Here is a 19,388-nt window from a genome sequence, read left to right as displayed (position 1 = left end):
AGCTTTTGGTGACTTATCATAATTAATCATTTGCGATCACATGTTATCAGAATGATCAAGCCTTTTTGGGAGTATCATTATTTATGATAAACACACAGTACTTTGCTCATTATTTTAAGGCTAAATGTTTTTACATCTAAATATAGTTAGATACATATACTTGATAGATAGATAGATAGATAGATAGGTAGATAAAGTTTAGATAGCTATATCTATATATAGATATAGTTTTTTATCAGTATATATAGACTACAACTGATTGGTTCTTCATAGAAACTCCAGGTCATTAGACTTTGTGCACCCTCCTCTTTGTGCTTCTCCTCTTTGTGCTTCACAGTCTGGATTTCCTCTCTCCCGACCTGTGTCACAGTCCTTGTAGAAATTGGCAGGTTACCACGCAACAAAGAGCAGCCACTCAACACTTCTTCTCTGCCCCTAAATGTGAAACTCAAAAGGAATCAATGTCTCCTGTCACTTGTTATCTCTTTTAACCTGACCTCTCAAAGGACTGGTTAATCCAAGCACTGGCCTTCCCTTGATATACCATTTCAACATACATATGTGTGTATGTGTGTGTGTGTGTGTGTGTGTGTGTGTGTATGTTTCTGCTTTACCTGAGTCAGTCTACTTGAAGATTAAGCTATTATACTTGTCATTGAGTCTGCAAGATACTCATTTTAACTAAGGTTGGAGAAAATTATCCTCCTTTTAAATATATTTTAATATTTACTTATTTATTTATTTATTTTAAGAGAGGGAGAGAGAGAGAGAGAGAGAGAGAGAGAGAGAGAGAATACCAATCAGGCTCCATGCTGTGAGCAGAGTCTGACACGGGGTTTGATCTCCCCAACCATGGGATTACAACCTGAGCCGAAATCAAAAGCCAGAGCATAACCAACTGAGCCCTCTCCATTTAAATATTTTAGTTTGCTTACATTTTGCTGAGTTCTGAAAGAGGATATTAATGGAATTATTTGTACAAGAGAAAATTGGGGCTGGCAAGCATTCAAACATCAGCACTAGGTTATGTATCAATTGTTTATTGTACAGCTTGGATTCAGAGCCATGCCAGCCTGGATCCAAAACCCATGTTCTATTTATTTTACTACCTCCTTTACACATTTTTCAAGGAAGTCTGTGACTTATTTTAAGCCAGTATAATGAAAATTTTCAAGCCAATCTGTGTGTGTAGAATTTACCTACAATTTTAGTTAAAAATACAGTAAGTGAATCAAATCAACTCATCTGGTTATTGTATTTAGGTTTTGCAAAATATCATTGCTTTTACTCAAGCATTTTCAATTAAGTGGAGCTACAGGGCCAGAATGACCACACAGTTTCATTAACATCAGTTGGCTCCTTCAATTTTTCCCCATGAGACCTGACTTTATTAATAGCGTCTCAGTGTCATATTTGTCCTAGATTATGAAAATGGACTCACACCTCCAGCAGCCTTTGTTGAGAAGTATAACACCTCTCAGAGCTTCCAAAGGCTACCCTGCAATGTTTGATCAGCTCTAGAGAGAAGAGGCCTATCTAAAGCAGCCATTCTTCTCAGGAATGGAGGAAACAGTTTCCTTAGAAACAGGGATTACAAAAGAGCTCTTAGAATAGCTTCTCCTAAACTCAGGTTTTCTTCAATTCCAGGCCTCTGATAGTCTTTCAAGTAGAGACATAATATGAATAGCGAGCCCAGCTGGACGTATGTAATGACATGAAGAGAAATGGCAAGTCCATTGCCAGCACAGACAAGTGTATTCAGTACTCGGCAAAGGGCTTGGCAGAGATGGTATTCAACAGATACTGTGCTAAGTGCTTAAATGAACATAGGGTCTACCTGAATTTGAATAGCATAGTAAAGGGAAATGAAACATAAATTAAAGGATCAGGGCTTCAACTCGATCCTGGCATATATTACCAGCTTGGCCGTAGGCAATTTAAATACCTTCCCTAGTTTGTTTCCTCATCAATAGAAATGATGATCGTTATCCAGCTGGTCAACCAAACAAGGTTGTTTATGAATATGAAAGGACCTTGTAAATTTCAAATCCTTCTATAAATATGAAGTTGTATTTTCATTTTCATTTTATCTTTACGGAATGTCTCAAAATGATTACATTTTCACAGCTATGAACGAATGTCTGTAGCATTTAGCATACTGTGCTGTAACTGGTAACTAATTGCTTTCGTCTATACCACCAAGCTGTGAACTCTTGAGGACAGGAACCATGTTTTTATCTCTGAATCCTACACATCTCATGTTCAACAAAAGCTTGTTAAATGAATAAATTGAATAAATGGCACATAAGATTGTTTTCAGCTTTTTTTTTTTTTGCTATCTCAAATCTTTTAGCCAGACAGATTTTTTTAAGTTTATAGGAATTTTTTAAAATCTTTTTCTTTTACTTGAGTGTAGTTAACACACAATGTTACATTAATTTCAGGTGTATGACAAAGTGCTTCCACAAGTCTATATATTTTGCTACACTCACCACAAGTGTGGCTACCATCTGTCACCACACAATGGCATTACAATATCATTGACTGTGTTCCTTACGTTGCGTCATTTAATCCAATGACTTATTTATTCCATAACTGGAACCCTGTATCTCCTTCTCCCCTTCACTCATTTTGCCCATCCCTTATTCCCCACCCTTCTGGTAACCCCCAATTTGTTCTCTGTATTTACACATCTGATTCTGCTTTTTGTTTGTTTCTTCATTTAGGTTTTTTTTAGATTACACATATGAGTGAAATCATAAGGTATTTGTCTTTCTCAAAGTCTGACTTATTTCATCTCATATAATACCCCCTAGGTCCATCTATGTTGTCACAAATGGCACAATCTCATCCTTTTTGTGGCTGCATAATATTCCACTGTGTGTGCACGTGTGCATGTATGTGTGTGTGTTATGTATGACATCTTCATTATCCATTTGTCTATCAATCAGGACCAAATCAAAATAAACTTTTACATGGAAAAGAGAGCCAGAGAGATTTTTGAAAGCATTGAAGAAGAGATTGGTAATTGTATAAATACAATTCCATTTTTTGTTCACTGTAACACTATCTCTGATCTGAGACTTAAAGGAAGTTATGTTTCTTTATAGGGGAAAGGCTCCAGAGCTGCCCACCCCAACTGAGATATAAGCTCCATGAGGGCAGAGACCAGGCTGATTTTGCCTGTATTTCCACCAACAAAGAGCAGTTTCTAGCAGACAGCTGAATGAAGCGGACATTCAAACACCTTACTCAGTCTGTTTCCCAGAAGTTATTTGTTAAATAGATGACACATAAATGAGTAACTTATAAAATTTAGAAGATAGAATGTTGGCAAAGAAACTTAATATTCAGCTGAATACAAAAATAATGCACTAGTTAAACAGGATAATTTTTACATACCTTGCTGATTTCAAATCCAAAGACTTCCTCAAAATATGCCGGCTGACTAATAAGCAATAAGTAAAAAGTCCAGCTTCTGCAGAAGTTTGCAACAATTATTGCATAGACAGGCATAGATGTAAAAAATTTCCTCCATGGAGTCTTGAATTTCTGAAATCCCAAACAGAGAGCCATTCTGACCATTTAAAATATGTTCCAACTTAAATGGGAATAATAAGTGCTTTGCATTTTCAGGATGTATATGTTGGGGCATGAGTAGGAGGTAATGAACAGTTCATTGCAAGTCTAATTAATCTTTGCTGCATGAATAATCATTGGAATAAAAAAAGTTATCAGCCTCTTATGATTAGATAGTTCACATTTTAGGAATATGTAAGATCCTATGTTTATAGAAAACAATTCCAAAAGCACAGATCCTAGTTGCTAAGACGTTTTTTTGCAATGACAGATCATGACTTAGCTAAAGATCATTGCCATATCAGTGACCTTGTTAGTATCCAAAATATCTTATCTAAAACATTGAAAATCCAATATAGTCAGAAGAAAAATAAGAAAAATTAAGAGTGCAATATTCTAGACGCTATCTAAAGTCAATAATACGACTACAGATCTATAAATTCTCTTGAAAGACAATGGATTTCAATATAAATTCTGTGATGCTAAAGTGCAAGGTTCTGTAAAACTCATATGGTATACAGCTGGATTAAAGTGGCCACCCATCACACCATGGGCACATGATAATTAGTTATTTGTGATATTGAAAACATTTCAAAATTAACAACCTAAACATGATTGGTTTTGCTTATGATAACCATTAAAAAATTATACCTAATATTCCTAAAGATCCTCTATATGCCCAAACATAAAGCAATTATCTTCTCCCCCTCAAGACTAATATTTTCAGACCTGAAAATATCTCTCCTATTCTCAAGCACTTTCTCAATGACCTTATTTTGAATGTCAAAATAGAGTTTGGTGAAGAAACAATAGCCTAAAATAACTCTGTTTAACGCGAGGTTGGGATCCTTGAACCGACCAAATTAGTAAAAGAAGAGACAACCATTTTTTGCACAGATTTGGTAATTATTCCTGGATATAGAACCTTAGAATTGCTAGTCTTGATTGTGACTCTAACTAAACCTTTCAAGATCACTTTAAAAGTAATATAGTAAGAAATTATATTTTGTGATCACAAATATATATAAGACAAAAAAGAAAAACAAACAAAAACAAAAACACAGCCTAATAACATATGAGTTCTGTGGCTTTGAATAAAAATATCCAGTGACAACATCATAGATGAATTTCTTAAAATTGAATATGCTCTGGGAAAACAATGCCAGATAAATATGCTTATTTCACAGGTAATAAAAATTGTCAAATACAGGGATGTCAGCATTGTACTATTATATTTGTATGAGAAATAACTTCAGAATATTATTAAAAGTAAATAACTTTTTCCTGCTGGGAAAGTGTTTCTATTATTCAGACCTGGAACATCTCTGCTAAGAACTTTTTTCTTCAGGTTGTAAAATATTTCATCAAATGTAAGATATATCTAATTTTATACCTTAAAAATTGTTAGGGGTTGTAGGAGGGCTTATACCATTTTGATAACAGTGTACTTATTGACCTGGCTGTTTGCTTCATAAGTGTGTTTACAAAAATTAAGCAAGTTGTTTGCTTAAGATTTATGCATTTTTCTGTATACATGTTATATTTAATTTTTTAAGGAAAAAAAAGATTTAAAAGACAATACAGTCAGCTGCAATGTGTGATCCTTAATTGGATGCAGATTCCAAAGAAATAGCTGCACAGGGCATATGAATATAGACCAGGTATTCATATTGGGACTGGGTATTAGAAATTTGAATACGATCTAGGTATTAGGCACTATCAGGGAATTATTTTTAATTGTTTTAGGTATAATAATAGCCCTTAAATTGTGAAAGAGGATTTTTATTTTTTTAGAGAGGCATATGAAGTATTTGTGGGTCAAGTGTTTTAATACCTCATTTACTTTGAAATCATTCAGAAATAAGAAAAGTGAAATAGATAAGGCAAGATGTTAACAACTGTTGCATCTATGCCGTGGAGACATGGATGTTTCTGTTACTGTTCTTTCTGCTTTGCTATATATTAAATTTGTTCACAATAAAAAGCTAAAAATAATAAAGTCCAAGTACAATACCTGGAATATAATCTCATTTTTAATTTTCTTTTGGAGCTTCAGGAAAGTATAAAACATCAATAAGAAGTAAATACTATTTTCAGAAAAGCAGTAAGGTAAGGAAATGGGGAGTTTGAGATTATCTATGCTGTTTTATCAAGCTACTAGCTGCCCTTTTTAATGTCATTTCCAGAAATTGGTTTTCACTTAGACTAAATTTTTAACTGTTTAAAAACATGTCTGATTTAGACACACAATCTCTCAAGAACTGGCGAGTAAAAGAAGTATATTAAACAATGAAAATATAGGCCGATCAGATCATTTTTCGACTAGAAATTGAGGCTAAATTCTGAACTCACCATGGATCAGCCTATATTTAGCTTCTGTGCACAGCGACCACTGCTGGTGGGCACCAGAGTGCACTGCCAACACCCATGCCATCCCACATCACCACTTGTTTCCTAAGTAGCCACCATTAGAAACCATCAGGCCATTTACAGAAGGAAACAGGAAGGGGAAAGTTCTAATGCCAGTCTGTCCCATTCATGGGACTACCATAAAAATACTGTTTTTAAGTACTGAAGTTTCACTTCTGTATGATATCCAATATGGTATTTTTCCTATTCATTAAAGGCCTCAACACTAGTGGCTGATAGACCTTTGAACCTAGGATGAGGTGTCAAAGACAGGCCTTCTCTAACAAATGAAGTAGAGAATCTGCTGGAATAAAATACAATTCAAATGAGGAGAGGAGCCTTTAAAAGAAAGAGAAGCATAATGTTAAGAGACCCTGGTTCTTCAGCCATGCATGGTGCCTTCTATCTCTCAGCATAAGGAAATTGAGTTTCTGTTCAGGTGCTGAATTATTGCACCTATCTAAATACGTGAGTTTTGTTCCCCAGTTTTTAATAGTACCAGATGGCTATTTACCAATTAATGTTTATGATATATTGATGTCACGGGGACTAAAATATTTGCATTATTGACACAGAATGCATTTCTGTCTCCATAGATTCCATTCAAGAAAGCAAATCAGAATAAGGAAAGGGGTTCATGTTATATGAATACTTTATCTTCATAACAATAATCCTGAAAATTGTAAGATTTTATCAATAACAAGATTGTATTATGCTAAGAATATTTTCATGTCAGCTATTACTGACATTCCAATAATTTAAGATTTCTTAAACCACATGTAGCATAAATAGATATGTGTAAAACCTACATTTAGACAATTCAATACACTAATAATAGTCCTTTTCATGATTGTGTTAGCTGATCTGGCATTTCCTGTGATCTGAAATTAACAAATATTTGTTGAATTTGTTTAAATTATGGATCATATTGAACTGTTTATAAAAGCTTATTTAGGTTTATAGTCCTAGCTACAGCCAAGGGAAAATTTGATGATTGAGAAAAGATAAAGAAAAAAAGAAGTTATAGGTAAAGGAAGTAGTGACCATTCCTAACTCAGAAAATATGGATGGAGGAAAGAAAACAATCATGATTGACACCAAATTGGTTTCGCTGAATTGGGACTCAGAAAGTAGTTTGGTTGGTCAAAGGGAGGTGAGATGAGGAATAAGAACAGGAATATACACCATAATAAAATTCTTACTTCCATTGCACCTAAAAGATTTGCACTCTCTCCAATGCTTTCTTCAATGTACCTACGTTCTTCATCTGTAATGGTAGGATGCTTTGCAGGACTCTCATAAGACACCAAAAGCCAAAACATGTACCAGATCATTCCAAAGCTTCCTGCAAGCAAAAGTTCAAAAGAAAAAAGGCAAAAATCTATCATAAATGTCCTTAGTTAACCATCATTTGCTGGAATAAAATGATAGGAATCTCATGACAGACACATTCTATAGAATGTGATTTGGAGTTTATGCTTCTCCAACTGACTTCAGCCATCTATGCTTGTGTTATGCCACTAGACTTCAACCTTCCTGAAGGCTGGTCCTGTAGTTTTATCTCTTTATTAAATAACGGTGATACACAGGAAACTCACAATGAACAATTATTGAATGGCATGGTTGGAAGATGTTCATACATCCAACAAACATTTACTGAGCACTTACTATTCCAGGCACTCTGCTAAGTGAGAGGTATTTGGTGCACAAGACAAAATTCCTGTCTTCAGAGAGGTTGAGTTATTTTCTTATTTGCCTTCCATATGAATATGTGGGTGTATTTCCACACACAAAAAAATACTCCTTTCACTCTCCTACTAGCACCTCCAGGTCTAGTAAACAGACTATTAAATAAAATCTAGATTATTTTAGCCTAAGTGGCTATCGTTCATTTAAAAAAATTCTCTAATTAATGTAGTAACATTTAACACTTTATATGACTCTATACCATGTCATTTTCAGTACCACACTGCTGCCTATGGATCACTCTTTGGGCAGATGAAAGTTAAATACAATAAACTGTTTGCAAGTTCTTCTCCATCCCTTTCTTTAGCACTTTCACTATTAAATCATGCCCTTATTGTGCAATGTAAACCTAAGGAATTAATAAAAGAAAAAATTTCAAGTGGTTTATTCTGGTTTCCCAGAGGATGGTCATTTATTTTTGCCTCTTACTGTTCTTTATCCCTTGGGTAACAATCTAAATACTCCTGATCTCTCTAATACTTTTTTCCTGCTTGTTCAATCTCTAAGAATTGTTTCTTAATACCACAGATTTTGATATGCCGTGCTTTTTTTTTCATTACCAAACATGACAGCGAACACAACTGGGGGTTAGATAGTATGTGAACATTTGGTAGAGTGTAGTCGTTGTGGCATATGGGTCTCCCAGATTCAAATCCTGGCTGTGTCACTCATTAGATATATGTTCTAATCAATGATGAAATCTCCGTAAACCTCCACTATAAAATGAGATGACTCTTTTTATTTTTATAAGACTGTGGCAAAGAAGGGTCAAAGGAGATAATGCAACTAGTAACTAGCACAGTGGATGGCACAAAAAAAGCACTCAATAAATGAAAGCTCGTGTAATTCAGTAGTAATTATCATTACCACTAACTGAATGCATCTGCAGTGCCAGACATTTAGCTAATTGCTATATATGCGTCATCTGTTTTAATGTAAGCCACTATTCAGTTCATATCTTATTAATTTTTAAATTATTAATAGTGAATGTGTGGCTGGCTCAAAGACCTAATTTTTGTTACACACAGTAGGCAAGTGCTATGTGATATTTTCAGTGTATCTAATATCTAAATTTTGTACCACTCAATGATAAATATTAAATGAGATACAACTTACATAATGGGATTGATTTTCATGAGTGCTTTGTGGAAATTAATATTCTTCCTTTACTGTCACATCATATTTTCAATTAAGTAATGGGTTAAATGAAGGCACAAATCAGAGGATTTAATGGCTGGCCATCCTAACTTGTACTACATTTGCTTTAAACTATACACATGTGCTTTAAACTTCTTAGAATTATGGACTCTTGAAAATCTAATGAAAGATATGGATTAAAATCTGATAAAAATATCTCCCCAGGAAAAAATGTACAAATGCATGTATGGCTGATAATTTTGGGCATTCATGAATCTAAAACACACCCATGGCTTTTGAACCAGAATAAGAGCTCCTGCTATAAAGCATATTTAATAATATTCTGCAAATATAAGAATTTGCTCTGATGAGAACATTCTGAAATGGAAATGGATCATGCCAAATTTGGAAGCAGCCAGATACTGTCCGGTTCTACCTCATGACTTCATTAATATTTCACATTCTCGGCCCACATCCAAAGATGGTATTAATCAGTGACATCAGTTGGAATCCAGCTCTCTTATATTTCTCTTTTTCTGATTGTTACAAAAAAAAAAAAAAGAATCTAGAGAGAGACATTAGGGGTACTTTGAAGGGGTAAGCTTTCTGGTTCTGGTTAGAAAGTGAACAGAAAGGGACTTCAGACTTAGAGTTTCGGGTCCTTTTTTATTTCCATTTGAAGGCTTCATCGCATTTAATTCTGGAATAATGAAGACGAAAATGTCTGTTGCTGCAGCTGACAGTTAATATTTCATCACAAAACTGCACTGCTGCATTAACCCCACTATTGTTTTCCAGCTTTCTACCCCTATTCAGCCTTGAAAAAGCAGGGTCAGGAGAATAACTAAGAATAACTAAGAATAACTAAGAAAGCAAAGAAAGAAAAGTGGGTGCTGCCTAGCTCTTTCCTCTTAATTGGCTATGAATCAAGAGCTAACTTTTTTTCATATTCAAGGACAATATATGTCATACATCACAACGTTGCCACCAGCAATGTAATTGTTTTTAAAAACAATAAATACCAAGGTAGGGAGAATCATAAAGACATTTTCCTTGATCTTCCCAAAATATGAACAAAGGATTATTAATGGGGGAAACGTGAGTAAATGCAGGAGTCTATTCAGTGATCTATCACTTTGTTTTAGTTTACATACATTTCTTATAACTTTATTGTAGAGAAATGCAACATACCATAGACATAGAATACTGAGGACCAACCAGTATACTGTACAAGAATGCCAGCTAAAGGCATTGCAATCACAGCTCCAGCATATGAACCTAAAGTAGAAGGGAGAATGGGAGGAAGGTAAGTGAAATAAATACAAATTCTGACTTCATCTCACGTTTATTGGTTGGCTCCCACTAACACATACTTGCACACTTAGGTACATGCACACTTGTACCCCTGTACCTACAAATACATATATATGTCTACATACACAGCCAGTGATACAGGACTACACAAGTGTGTCTGACCTACTTCCCTAAGACACAAAAGAGGTATAAAAATAATAAGACTATAATAAAAAAATAAAGTAAAAAGGCTACGATAAAATTATTTATGAATATATTTGAAAACTTAGATGAAATGGATCATCAACTCCTAGAAAAATACAAAACGCAGAAGAGATAGAGGATTTAAGGAGACCGATAAGAATTAAAGAAATTGAACTGGTGGTCAAAAACCTTTCCTCATGTACACACACACACACACACACACACCCCAAATGGTTTTAGAGATGTGCTTTATCGACTTTCGGTTCTTATCCAAGTTGTTCCTAAACTTTTACCTACCATAATTCCATCTGCATGTGGTACTCACCACAAAAGGAGGTGGTTGCCAATCTACTCCTCTCTAGAGGAGGAGCCCATTTGCTCCATATCCCATGACATGCTGGGTAGGTGACGCCCTGTGATGGGGGAAGATATATATATCACCATTTAGGATGCAGGGTAACTGAAAAATAAGCTCATTCCCTTCTCTGAGGCTATCTCCTTCAAATGGGCCCAAGGTATTAGAGAAAGCTGCTACTCACAGCTCTTTGCTAATTCCCTGAAATTTCACCTTAAAAACTTTCAGCCCAGATCAAGTAAGACATGGCTTTTTAGTGACCTGTCCAAATTCTCCCCAACCCTCAAGTATTACTCCATTCATCTGCAACTCTGAACAGCTCCAGAAATGTGGGAGGCCTTTTCGTGAGGCATTAAATACAGTGATTCCCAAATATAAGGAATCCATACAGAAGAAGGTAAAGATTAGATCCTTGAAGCTCACACTTCCTAAAAGTAGTATCTAGAACTTAAGACCTTTAAAATAATTATCCATTTTGTGTTATTTTGATCCTATCAAGTTTTTCTTTCTTTTTTGGAGAGAAGGGCCTTAATACTTATCTGATTTACCTACTCTCACTATACTTCAGGAGAATTCTGAATTCCCAAAGAATATAGTCAATGAAACATTTTAGTGAAAACTCAAATCATGATTCGAGTCCAACGGGGACTTGGTATAAAACTCCCAAAAGGTTATCACCAGGTTATCACCAGGAAAGGACGGACTCAAAAATTCTTATCATAGCACATTAACAAAAGTGTTTGTCCTTTTTATTTTTTTAAGTTAAATAGTCATTAAACATTTCTTTAATACCACTCAATTCTCGAGAAGAGGAGACGAGCAGTCACAGTTGTACTTTAGCATTATTTAAACACAAAATATCTGATTGCCCAATTTTCCAATTTTTAAGCATACTGTGTAGACACAACCTTATAAAATGTTTATTTGTAGATCAAGACAAAGATAGCCTGCTGGTTCTGATTAACATGCCAACCTTAAGATGATGTCATCCTGCGGTTCCATACCTCAACAAGTCCCTGCAATATCCTAACAAAGATGACACACCCATAATGCACTCTGGCTGCCGATGGGATTAGCATATTCAGAGTAGAGGTAAGAAGTATGGCAGCTCCAAAAACCCTGAAAAAGAAAAGGAGTTAGCAGATCTAAATATCTCAGGTCAAGTTAATTAAAAGCAATTTTAAGGTACATTGCTTTTTCCAAAAGAATAAAATGTGTTCTGGACTTCATTGACTAGCCACTACAAATAAAGACCTTGACCATCTTGAAATGTTATATTATTAAAGCACAAGAAATAAAAGAAAGACTCAAGAAATCCAGTTATATTTACTTGTATTTATTTTCTTCATAGATCTAAGCACAAATTGCAAATATTTGACAAATCATTGTACATGTTTTTGGTTTATATCTCAGTCTACGATGTCAGCTGCTTACGGGCAAGAGGATTTTTTTTTCAGGTATACTGTTATATCCCCAATACAGCACAGTGCCTGACACATAGTAGATATTCACTGAAAAGTTGTCAAAAAAATCATAAATGCCTAAATGGGCTTATGTCTCACATTATACAACTATTTTCAACTTTCTTAAAAGCTGCATATACAAAAAAAGGTTATGAACGGAATTATATTTTAAATACCCCAAGAAATCTCATGATCGGATCCAGCAGCACATGTATTTATAGTGAAAGTAACTATTACTTAATACATATTTTTTTCTTTCTTTTTTGTGTGAGTGGGGATAGTGTCTGAGGCACACCTCTAGCTGTGTGCATACACACAATACGTCAGAAAAGAATTGCTTTAGCTATGGTACTCACACCTTCATCTATCTATAAGGAAAAATTCCACTTTGTTTTCAAAATATCTTCCGCAATGTTCATACTAAGTAAGAAAGATATTCCCTTAACTGGGTAGCTTTAGAAATATTCTCTTGCAGAGAAGTATGGGAACACACTATCTCTAATGAGCTAATTTGTGCATCCTGTGCAAGTTTTCTCAAGTCGACCACTGAGCCTTGAATTCATTGAAGATTGTTGCCTCATAGAAGCTTGGATTCTTCCATGGGGCACATTTAAGTGTAAGAGTTAAAGCCTAGAGTTTCTGAAAGGGACCTTGGTCATTATTAATCAGCTACTGAAATTTGAGAAATGACTTTATGAAAGGCTAAAGTGGATCAGCTGTTTTTCTATGAATCATAGATCAGGTCAAATACTTTTGTTTACTTCATGTAACCTAATATCTGCCTGTCCTCAGTGGCTTCTCAGGAGGTAAATATCCTGTTCCATTCTTCCTCTTTGCTGTTTGCTGAATAGGTATCTTTAGGTTTGAGTCAAAGAATGACTTATTTCCTAAATGTCTGCCACAAAAGAGGAACTTTCTATTTCTAAAAATGATTACTCTCATTAAAATGCCACCCATCCAGTGACATTAAACTTCTGCCAAACATGGATTTATTTTTTCAGAAAAGAAATGCAAAATTCCAATGACCTGCCTTTATAAAATAAGAGTCCATAATTGGTACAAAAATTGATTTAAAATGTATTGTCATTGATTATTACCTTCCAGCTGAAAGAATTTCAACCTTTCTTAAAAATGCAATCCGAACGTGGCTGTGTGCAAACCCCAGGACATTTTGGAGGCTTCCTTTAAGACTGATAGGAAGCAAGAGAAAAGGTATAGGGCATGTTTCCTGGACCTAGTGGTAAATGGTGCCTGTTTCCAAAGGCCAGTGTGATGCACATGTTTCTACTGTTCTGGAAGTATTAATGTTTTACCTGTGTAACAGGATGAAGGCAGGAAGGGCAAAAGACACTGAAGTTTTGGTCATGTGGGTAGGCTGTCTAGGTCCTGCCAAACTCACTCTGCTGTATCCTGTAGCTGTATCTCACTTTGCTTATTATCCTCCACACTAAAGAGACTGACCCTGCTGCAGGCTTTAAGGATAATGAGAACCAGAGCTACATAATGCGACGGCACTTTTGAAGGTGTTTGTATGAGTTATGCATTTACCCCATTCAGCCCTTCAAAAGAATCCTTTCAAACTGTTGTCCATGAACCAGCTGCAGATTTAAAAATGCAGATTATTAAAATGCTTATTAAAAATGCAGATTTTTCACACCAGAGTTGCCAAATCAGACTATGCTGGGAGTGAAGCCTGAAAATCTGTGTTTTAATAAGAAATCCAGGTGATAATTTTGTATGCTAAGGTTTGCCAAAAAACAAACAAACAAACAAACAAAAACCACCATAAGGTATATATCCAGGCTTATCTAATATGTGTGTCTTCTTTTCCAATAATTTTTTGAAAGTATGATGCATGAAGTTTACTTTTTATGAATATAACTTTCAACCATCACTTTCTCCCCATTTGAAGTGGTTTTTTTCACATTTATTTATTTTTGAAAGACAGAGTGAGACAGAACGCAAGCGGGGGAGGGACAGAGAGAGAAGGAGACACAGAATCTGAAGCAGCCTCCAGGCTCTGAGCAAGCAGTCAGCACAGAGCCTGACACAGGGCTCGAACCCACAAACCATGGGATCATGACCTGAGCTGAAGTTGGACGCTCAACCAACCAAGCCACTCAGGAGCCCCATGAAGTGTTTTAAAATATGGCTGTCTCTAGAAATGTCTGGAGAGATGACTTTTACCCATTCTATAGCTCTGGATTTCTCAACCTCCACACTATTGATATTTCAGGACGGATGCTTCTTTGTTGTGGGACACTGTCTGTGCATTGTGTCATGTTTAGCAGCACCCATGGCCTTTATGCACTAGGTGCAGTAGCATTTGTCCCCAAGTTGTAGCAACCAAAAATGTCTACAAAAATTGCAAAATGTCCCTTGGGGGAAAAAATCACCCACTAGTAGAACTGAATCAATTATGAACTGTTCATTAAGCATCCATTATAGTTAGACCTAAATCTAATAAATGCTTCTTCACCTTGCTAAACCCCAGGCTAACACTTCACATGCCATAAAATCCATAGCCACTTAACAACCCAATGACATGGATATTATTAATATATCCATTTTAGAGATGACAAAACTAAGCCTCAGATAAGTGAGATCATTTACACAAGTCACTAATCAGTTCCAAGTAGAAGAACCCTGGTTCAAATCTAGTCTGTCTGATTCCAAAGCCAGTAGGTTTTACCACTAGGGTTTTCATCTGATTATGCATACATGTAGTCAGTAATGTGTTTCAGGATTCTAACTGTAAATTTAAGTAGTAATCTTCACAAACCTACTTGAACTCACGCTACTATTCCTGAAATAAAACACCAATAGATCATTTTCAAAGTTTACTTCTCACTCTCACCCTGAAGAGTGTTTGTAATAATATAATCATGTGGCATGTTTAAATGCTTCCCACTTGCAAGTTCCCAGATTCTTTTAACTATCCCTTTTTCATTATAGTTGCTATTGGATCATGAAAACACATTGACTTTTTTTCTATTTAAAAATGAAATCCATCAGACTTTTCAGAACCTCATCTTCTTTTTAAAATTTTATATAGTTGCTATCCAAATCAATATCCAAGTACTTACAAATCTATCAAAATTCTTGCCCAGTATGAGAAGCTTTCACACCTTCTCTTCCTGTGCTACACACAGCCAAAATTAAAGCACCCACTTTACTCAACATTCATTTATGCATTCACACTCCAATTCTTTGTGAGACTGTATTTAGAGTAGGGTACTGTGCTGAGGAGGAAAAGGAAGCTAAACCTTACAAAACAATTACTATACTCTCCACCTACATTAATTCATGTAATCCTTACCTCTCTGAGTCACACTTTCTTCTCATTTTACAAATAGGAAAATGGAGACAAGAATTGTGTAAGGTAAAAGCAAGCAGTAGAGTGGAGATTGGAATCTAGGGCTCTCTGACATGAAAAGCAATGCTCTTTCACCAATATGGTGCTACTACACACTCAGGAGAAAATATAAGAATGGCCCTTGGTGTAGTAAGAGAAAGAACGAGACAAGTAGCAAGAGACAGCTTAAGCCAAAGTTCATAACAGGTGTACAAATGAAAAGCAAAAGAGGGAAAATACCATGTCAGCTGGGGTGACCAAGAAGCAAGCCCTTCGTAGGGATACTCTCAGGTTGAGCCTTGGAAGATGAATTGTTGAAGGAAGAAGGAAGAAGGAAAAAGGAAGAAGGGAGAAAGGACAAGGAAAAGGAGAAGGAGAGGAAGAAGAAGAGGAAGAAGGTGGAGGAGGAGGGAGAAATTCCAAAAAGAGGAAATGGATCAGCAAAGTTTCAAAAACATGGAAGAGATTTCATTATATATCAGAAACTAGAAACTATTTAAAATGGCTGGACATGGTGGTACCCTATAGCCTGAGTAAGAGAAGTAAGAACATCAAGGGTGAGATTATGAACAAGGAATTAGTACAGAGGGTGTGAGGAAATGCAGATTGAACAAGGAGGGGAAGAGCAGAGTCTGTAAGTCCATGACATCTTGGACATAATGTAGCTTAGAGTGATTAGAGAAGATAATTGATGATCAAGCCCTTAAAGTGAAGTAAACACAAAAGCTGATCAGAATTAAGGGGCAAGGGATTGTTAAGGCCAGGGAAACATAAAGTGATCAGGATCCATGTAAATTTTGGCAAGGTGATGGATTGCAGAGGAGCAAGGTGCCAAAGTCACTAATGGTGATAGGAGAAATAGTGACATAAACATGGTACAGAAATTTTTATAAGACTCCAGCTTTGTCATTTAATAACTATGTAACTGGAAAGTTATGTAACTTCTCTGGGTGTCTGATTCCTTGTCTATAAAAAAGGGCAGAGCTGTGTAATGGTCAAGAGCACAGATTCTAAGGCCTGGGTTTGAGGTTTATTTCTGTCATTTATTACCTGAGTGATCTTGAGCTGTTTACTTAACTGACTATGCTTCATTCCTGGTCTACAAAATGGGGACATTAACAGAACCTATGTATTATTACAAGTAAAGCACCCAGAAGAATGTCTGGCATATCATAAGCATTTAAGGGGTGTTAAGATCTGTACAAAGAACTATTAATAAATTACATGTCATAGGACTGCTGTCAGACTAAAAATAATGCACTTAAAAGGCTTAGGGTGCCTGGCACATAATAATAAATCCATAAATGTGAGTCAGTCAAGTAGAAATAATAATAAATAGCCAATGGTTATTGAATTGTTAGTGTATGTCAGTCACTGTTCCAGATTCTCATTTTAAGCTAACAATAATATCAGAAACCTGCCACTGCTATCCTTATTTCACAATAGAATAACTACGTGCAAGTGAATTTAAATAACTTGCTACAGTCACATAGATATAAGCGGAGAATTATGGTTTATATTTACTCAGTCTGGTTGTAGATCCTAGATACTTAACTGCTAAGTTCTACGTACTCTAACAGCAGCATAACTAATACTTACACTGTTCTGGCAGCACCAGATAAAATAACAACAACTTTGAAGGACAAAAACTTGCTGAATAACGGATGATAGCAGCAGTGAGGAGGAAAAAAGGATTCTACTCCTGTCCTATTTTCCAAAGTCATTAAATTGAGAAACTTATTTAGAGAGGGTTTTGTCTTCCTATGAGCAAAGTCTAGGTTTTAACAGAGAAATGGAAGAAATAGAAGTAAGTATGGAATACAAGTTCCAGAGTATAAAATAGTGATTTTCAGATTTCATCATTCATGATCATCACCTTAGATGGCTTGTTAAAACACAGATTGCTGGGTGCCACAGCTTCTGGTTCAGTAGGTATATGCGGGTCCTGAGAATTTGCATTTCTAACTAGTTCCCAGGTGATGCTGATGTTACTTTTCCTGTCTTGAGAATCTTTGGTTTAGCAGGACTATGCTAGCTATTCCCGAAGACATCACAAAAAGGACACATCTGGGGCAGAGGTGGGGGTACAGGCCTAAAATGGACAGAGGTAGACATAAGTAGAAAAGGGGGGGTTGCCTTTGACGATAGAGGGGAGTGGCAAGAATGGAATGGAAACACCTGCTGATAGAAATGATATCACTTACAAAATATAAATTGTAATTTGATGGTGGGATCAAGACCAAAAGTGAGGTTCTCTGGCCTAATTTTGACTGCCCTCACTGACCAAATTGACTGAGCAGCTGCCATATTTTTCTTGGGGACATAAAAACAGCACAACATAATAGTGAGAATAAAAGCTGCAGTTACGGTGTGTGATTTCAAATTCCAACTCTAATTTCTTTCTAGTTATAACTTTGGACAAGTTATTACTTAAATTCTCTAAGCCTTACTTTTTCCATTTGTAAAATGGAAATAATAAGTTTTCACACTTCAAAGGACTATCATGGAGATTAGATAAGTCAATTATGAAAGGGGACAGTGCCTGGTTCATAGCGTGTGTATGGTTTATAAATATCATGTATCATTACACAGGAATTTCCCCAACATTCAATAGAGTTTCCAGAGAATTGTTATTCTTTGCCTTTTTTTTCCAGAATGTTTTTGCCCTAGTTAAATAGTATTATTTCTATAACAACAGACCCAGAGTTGTTCCGTGTCATCTTGAAATTCTAGCAGCTTAAAGTGTATGAAGACATATACTGAAAATTCCCTCTCCCCTTCTGAAGACATACAGAATTGATTGAACTGCATCAGCCGCTCAGTCTGTGCCTCAGTAGAGCATCTAAAATATCTGTCAGGAAACAAAACATTTTTTTAATGTACAGCATTGTCTAAATGAATTATACCTGTCTTAGTATCCCTCCACCCTATCCCTAGTAACCACCCAACACACACACACACACACACACACACACACACACACACCTCTTTTTTCAGCTAATCTCCTCTCAGATATTTCTCAAGCACTGTAGATTGCTTTGATAAGACTTAACTCAAGAGATCACATGTTCCCTTACCCCCTGCATTATTTGTGTCTCTTGGAGAACACAGTCAGGGTCCTTATCTCACTTCTTCAACCCCTATGATGCTAGCAGAATGCTTTGTAGATAACATGCTCTTAAGAAATAACCATTCAGTTACTTTTGTAGAAAGACTGTAAAGAGAAGGCAATGATAACTTCCCTTCCTGAGATGTGTGTGATAACAGATTCTTCTTTGAACCTTTGTTATCCCAATATCCTTTTCAATCAATTGACCATTTGTATGTTCTTGAGCTTTTAGTAGGAATGAACTGCTGTTCTTGGTATCTTAATAATCCTAGGAAGCTGAGTTACTCTCACAGAATAACTGTAGGATGGCAGCTATGGACTAGCATTTAGAGTATTCCTGTGGATAAATCCTCACTTGAGATAGTTGCTGAGTTCAAGTATGTGGCCCAGCCTGGCCTCATCCTTAAGTCTTCTAAACGACACTGTAGAATCTCCTGAAACCAACTGCCATTATACTTTGTTTATTACAGCATCCTCATCAGCCTTTGAAACCACTCTTTCTAAAGCTCTGCTTTCATAACTAAATTAGATGGTGATGTTTCAGAGATGACATATTGTCCTCTTGAAGAATCCTACCATTTTTCAATATTTAATATAGTTGTGTATATTGTATGGTGCTTGATAATCATTGGTTTGTTTGGCTTGATGTTCCGAGAACAAACATAAGCATTGAATATATTTTTGGTATCTCAACAGAAGGAAATCTATACACGTAATACTCATGTGAGTTTCATGATC

General features: G+C 35.8%; 1 protein-coding gene across 2 annotated transcripts in view; it reads right to left on the bottom strand.

The window, feature by feature from the left end:
- SLC17A6 (solute carrier family 17 member 6) overlaps window positions 1-19,388 on the bottom strand; it is a 41,100-nt gene that overhangs the window by 7,022 nt on the left and 14,690 nt on the right. For both annotated transcript variants that reach the window (XM_058688472.1, XM_058688473.1), the window contains exons 4-8: window positions 11,728-11,842; window positions 10,694-10,781; window positions 10,063-10,149; window positions 7,191-7,333; window positions 3,403-3,552 (exon numbers count right to left, since the gene is read on the bottom strand). In XM_058688472.1, the coding sequence (XP_058544455.1) occupies window positions 3,403-3,552; window positions 7,191-7,333; window positions 10,063-10,149; window positions 10,694-10,781; window positions 11,728-11,842 (583 nt within the window). The remainder of the gene's footprint in view (window positions 1-3,402; window positions 3,553-7,190; window positions 7,334-10,062; window positions 10,150-10,693; window positions 10,782-11,727; window positions 11,843-19,388) is intronic.

Source organism: Neofelis nebulosa, chromosome 10 (assembly GCF_028018385.1).
Source record: "Neofelis nebulosa isolate mNeoNeb1 chromosome 10, mNeoNeb1.pri, whole genome shotgun sequence".
NCBI lineage: Eukaryota > Metazoa > Chordata > Mammalia > Carnivora > Felidae > Neofelis > Neofelis nebulosa.
Note: the sequence above shows the minus strand (reverse complement) of the source record. Positions and strands in the feature narration are given on the sequence as shown.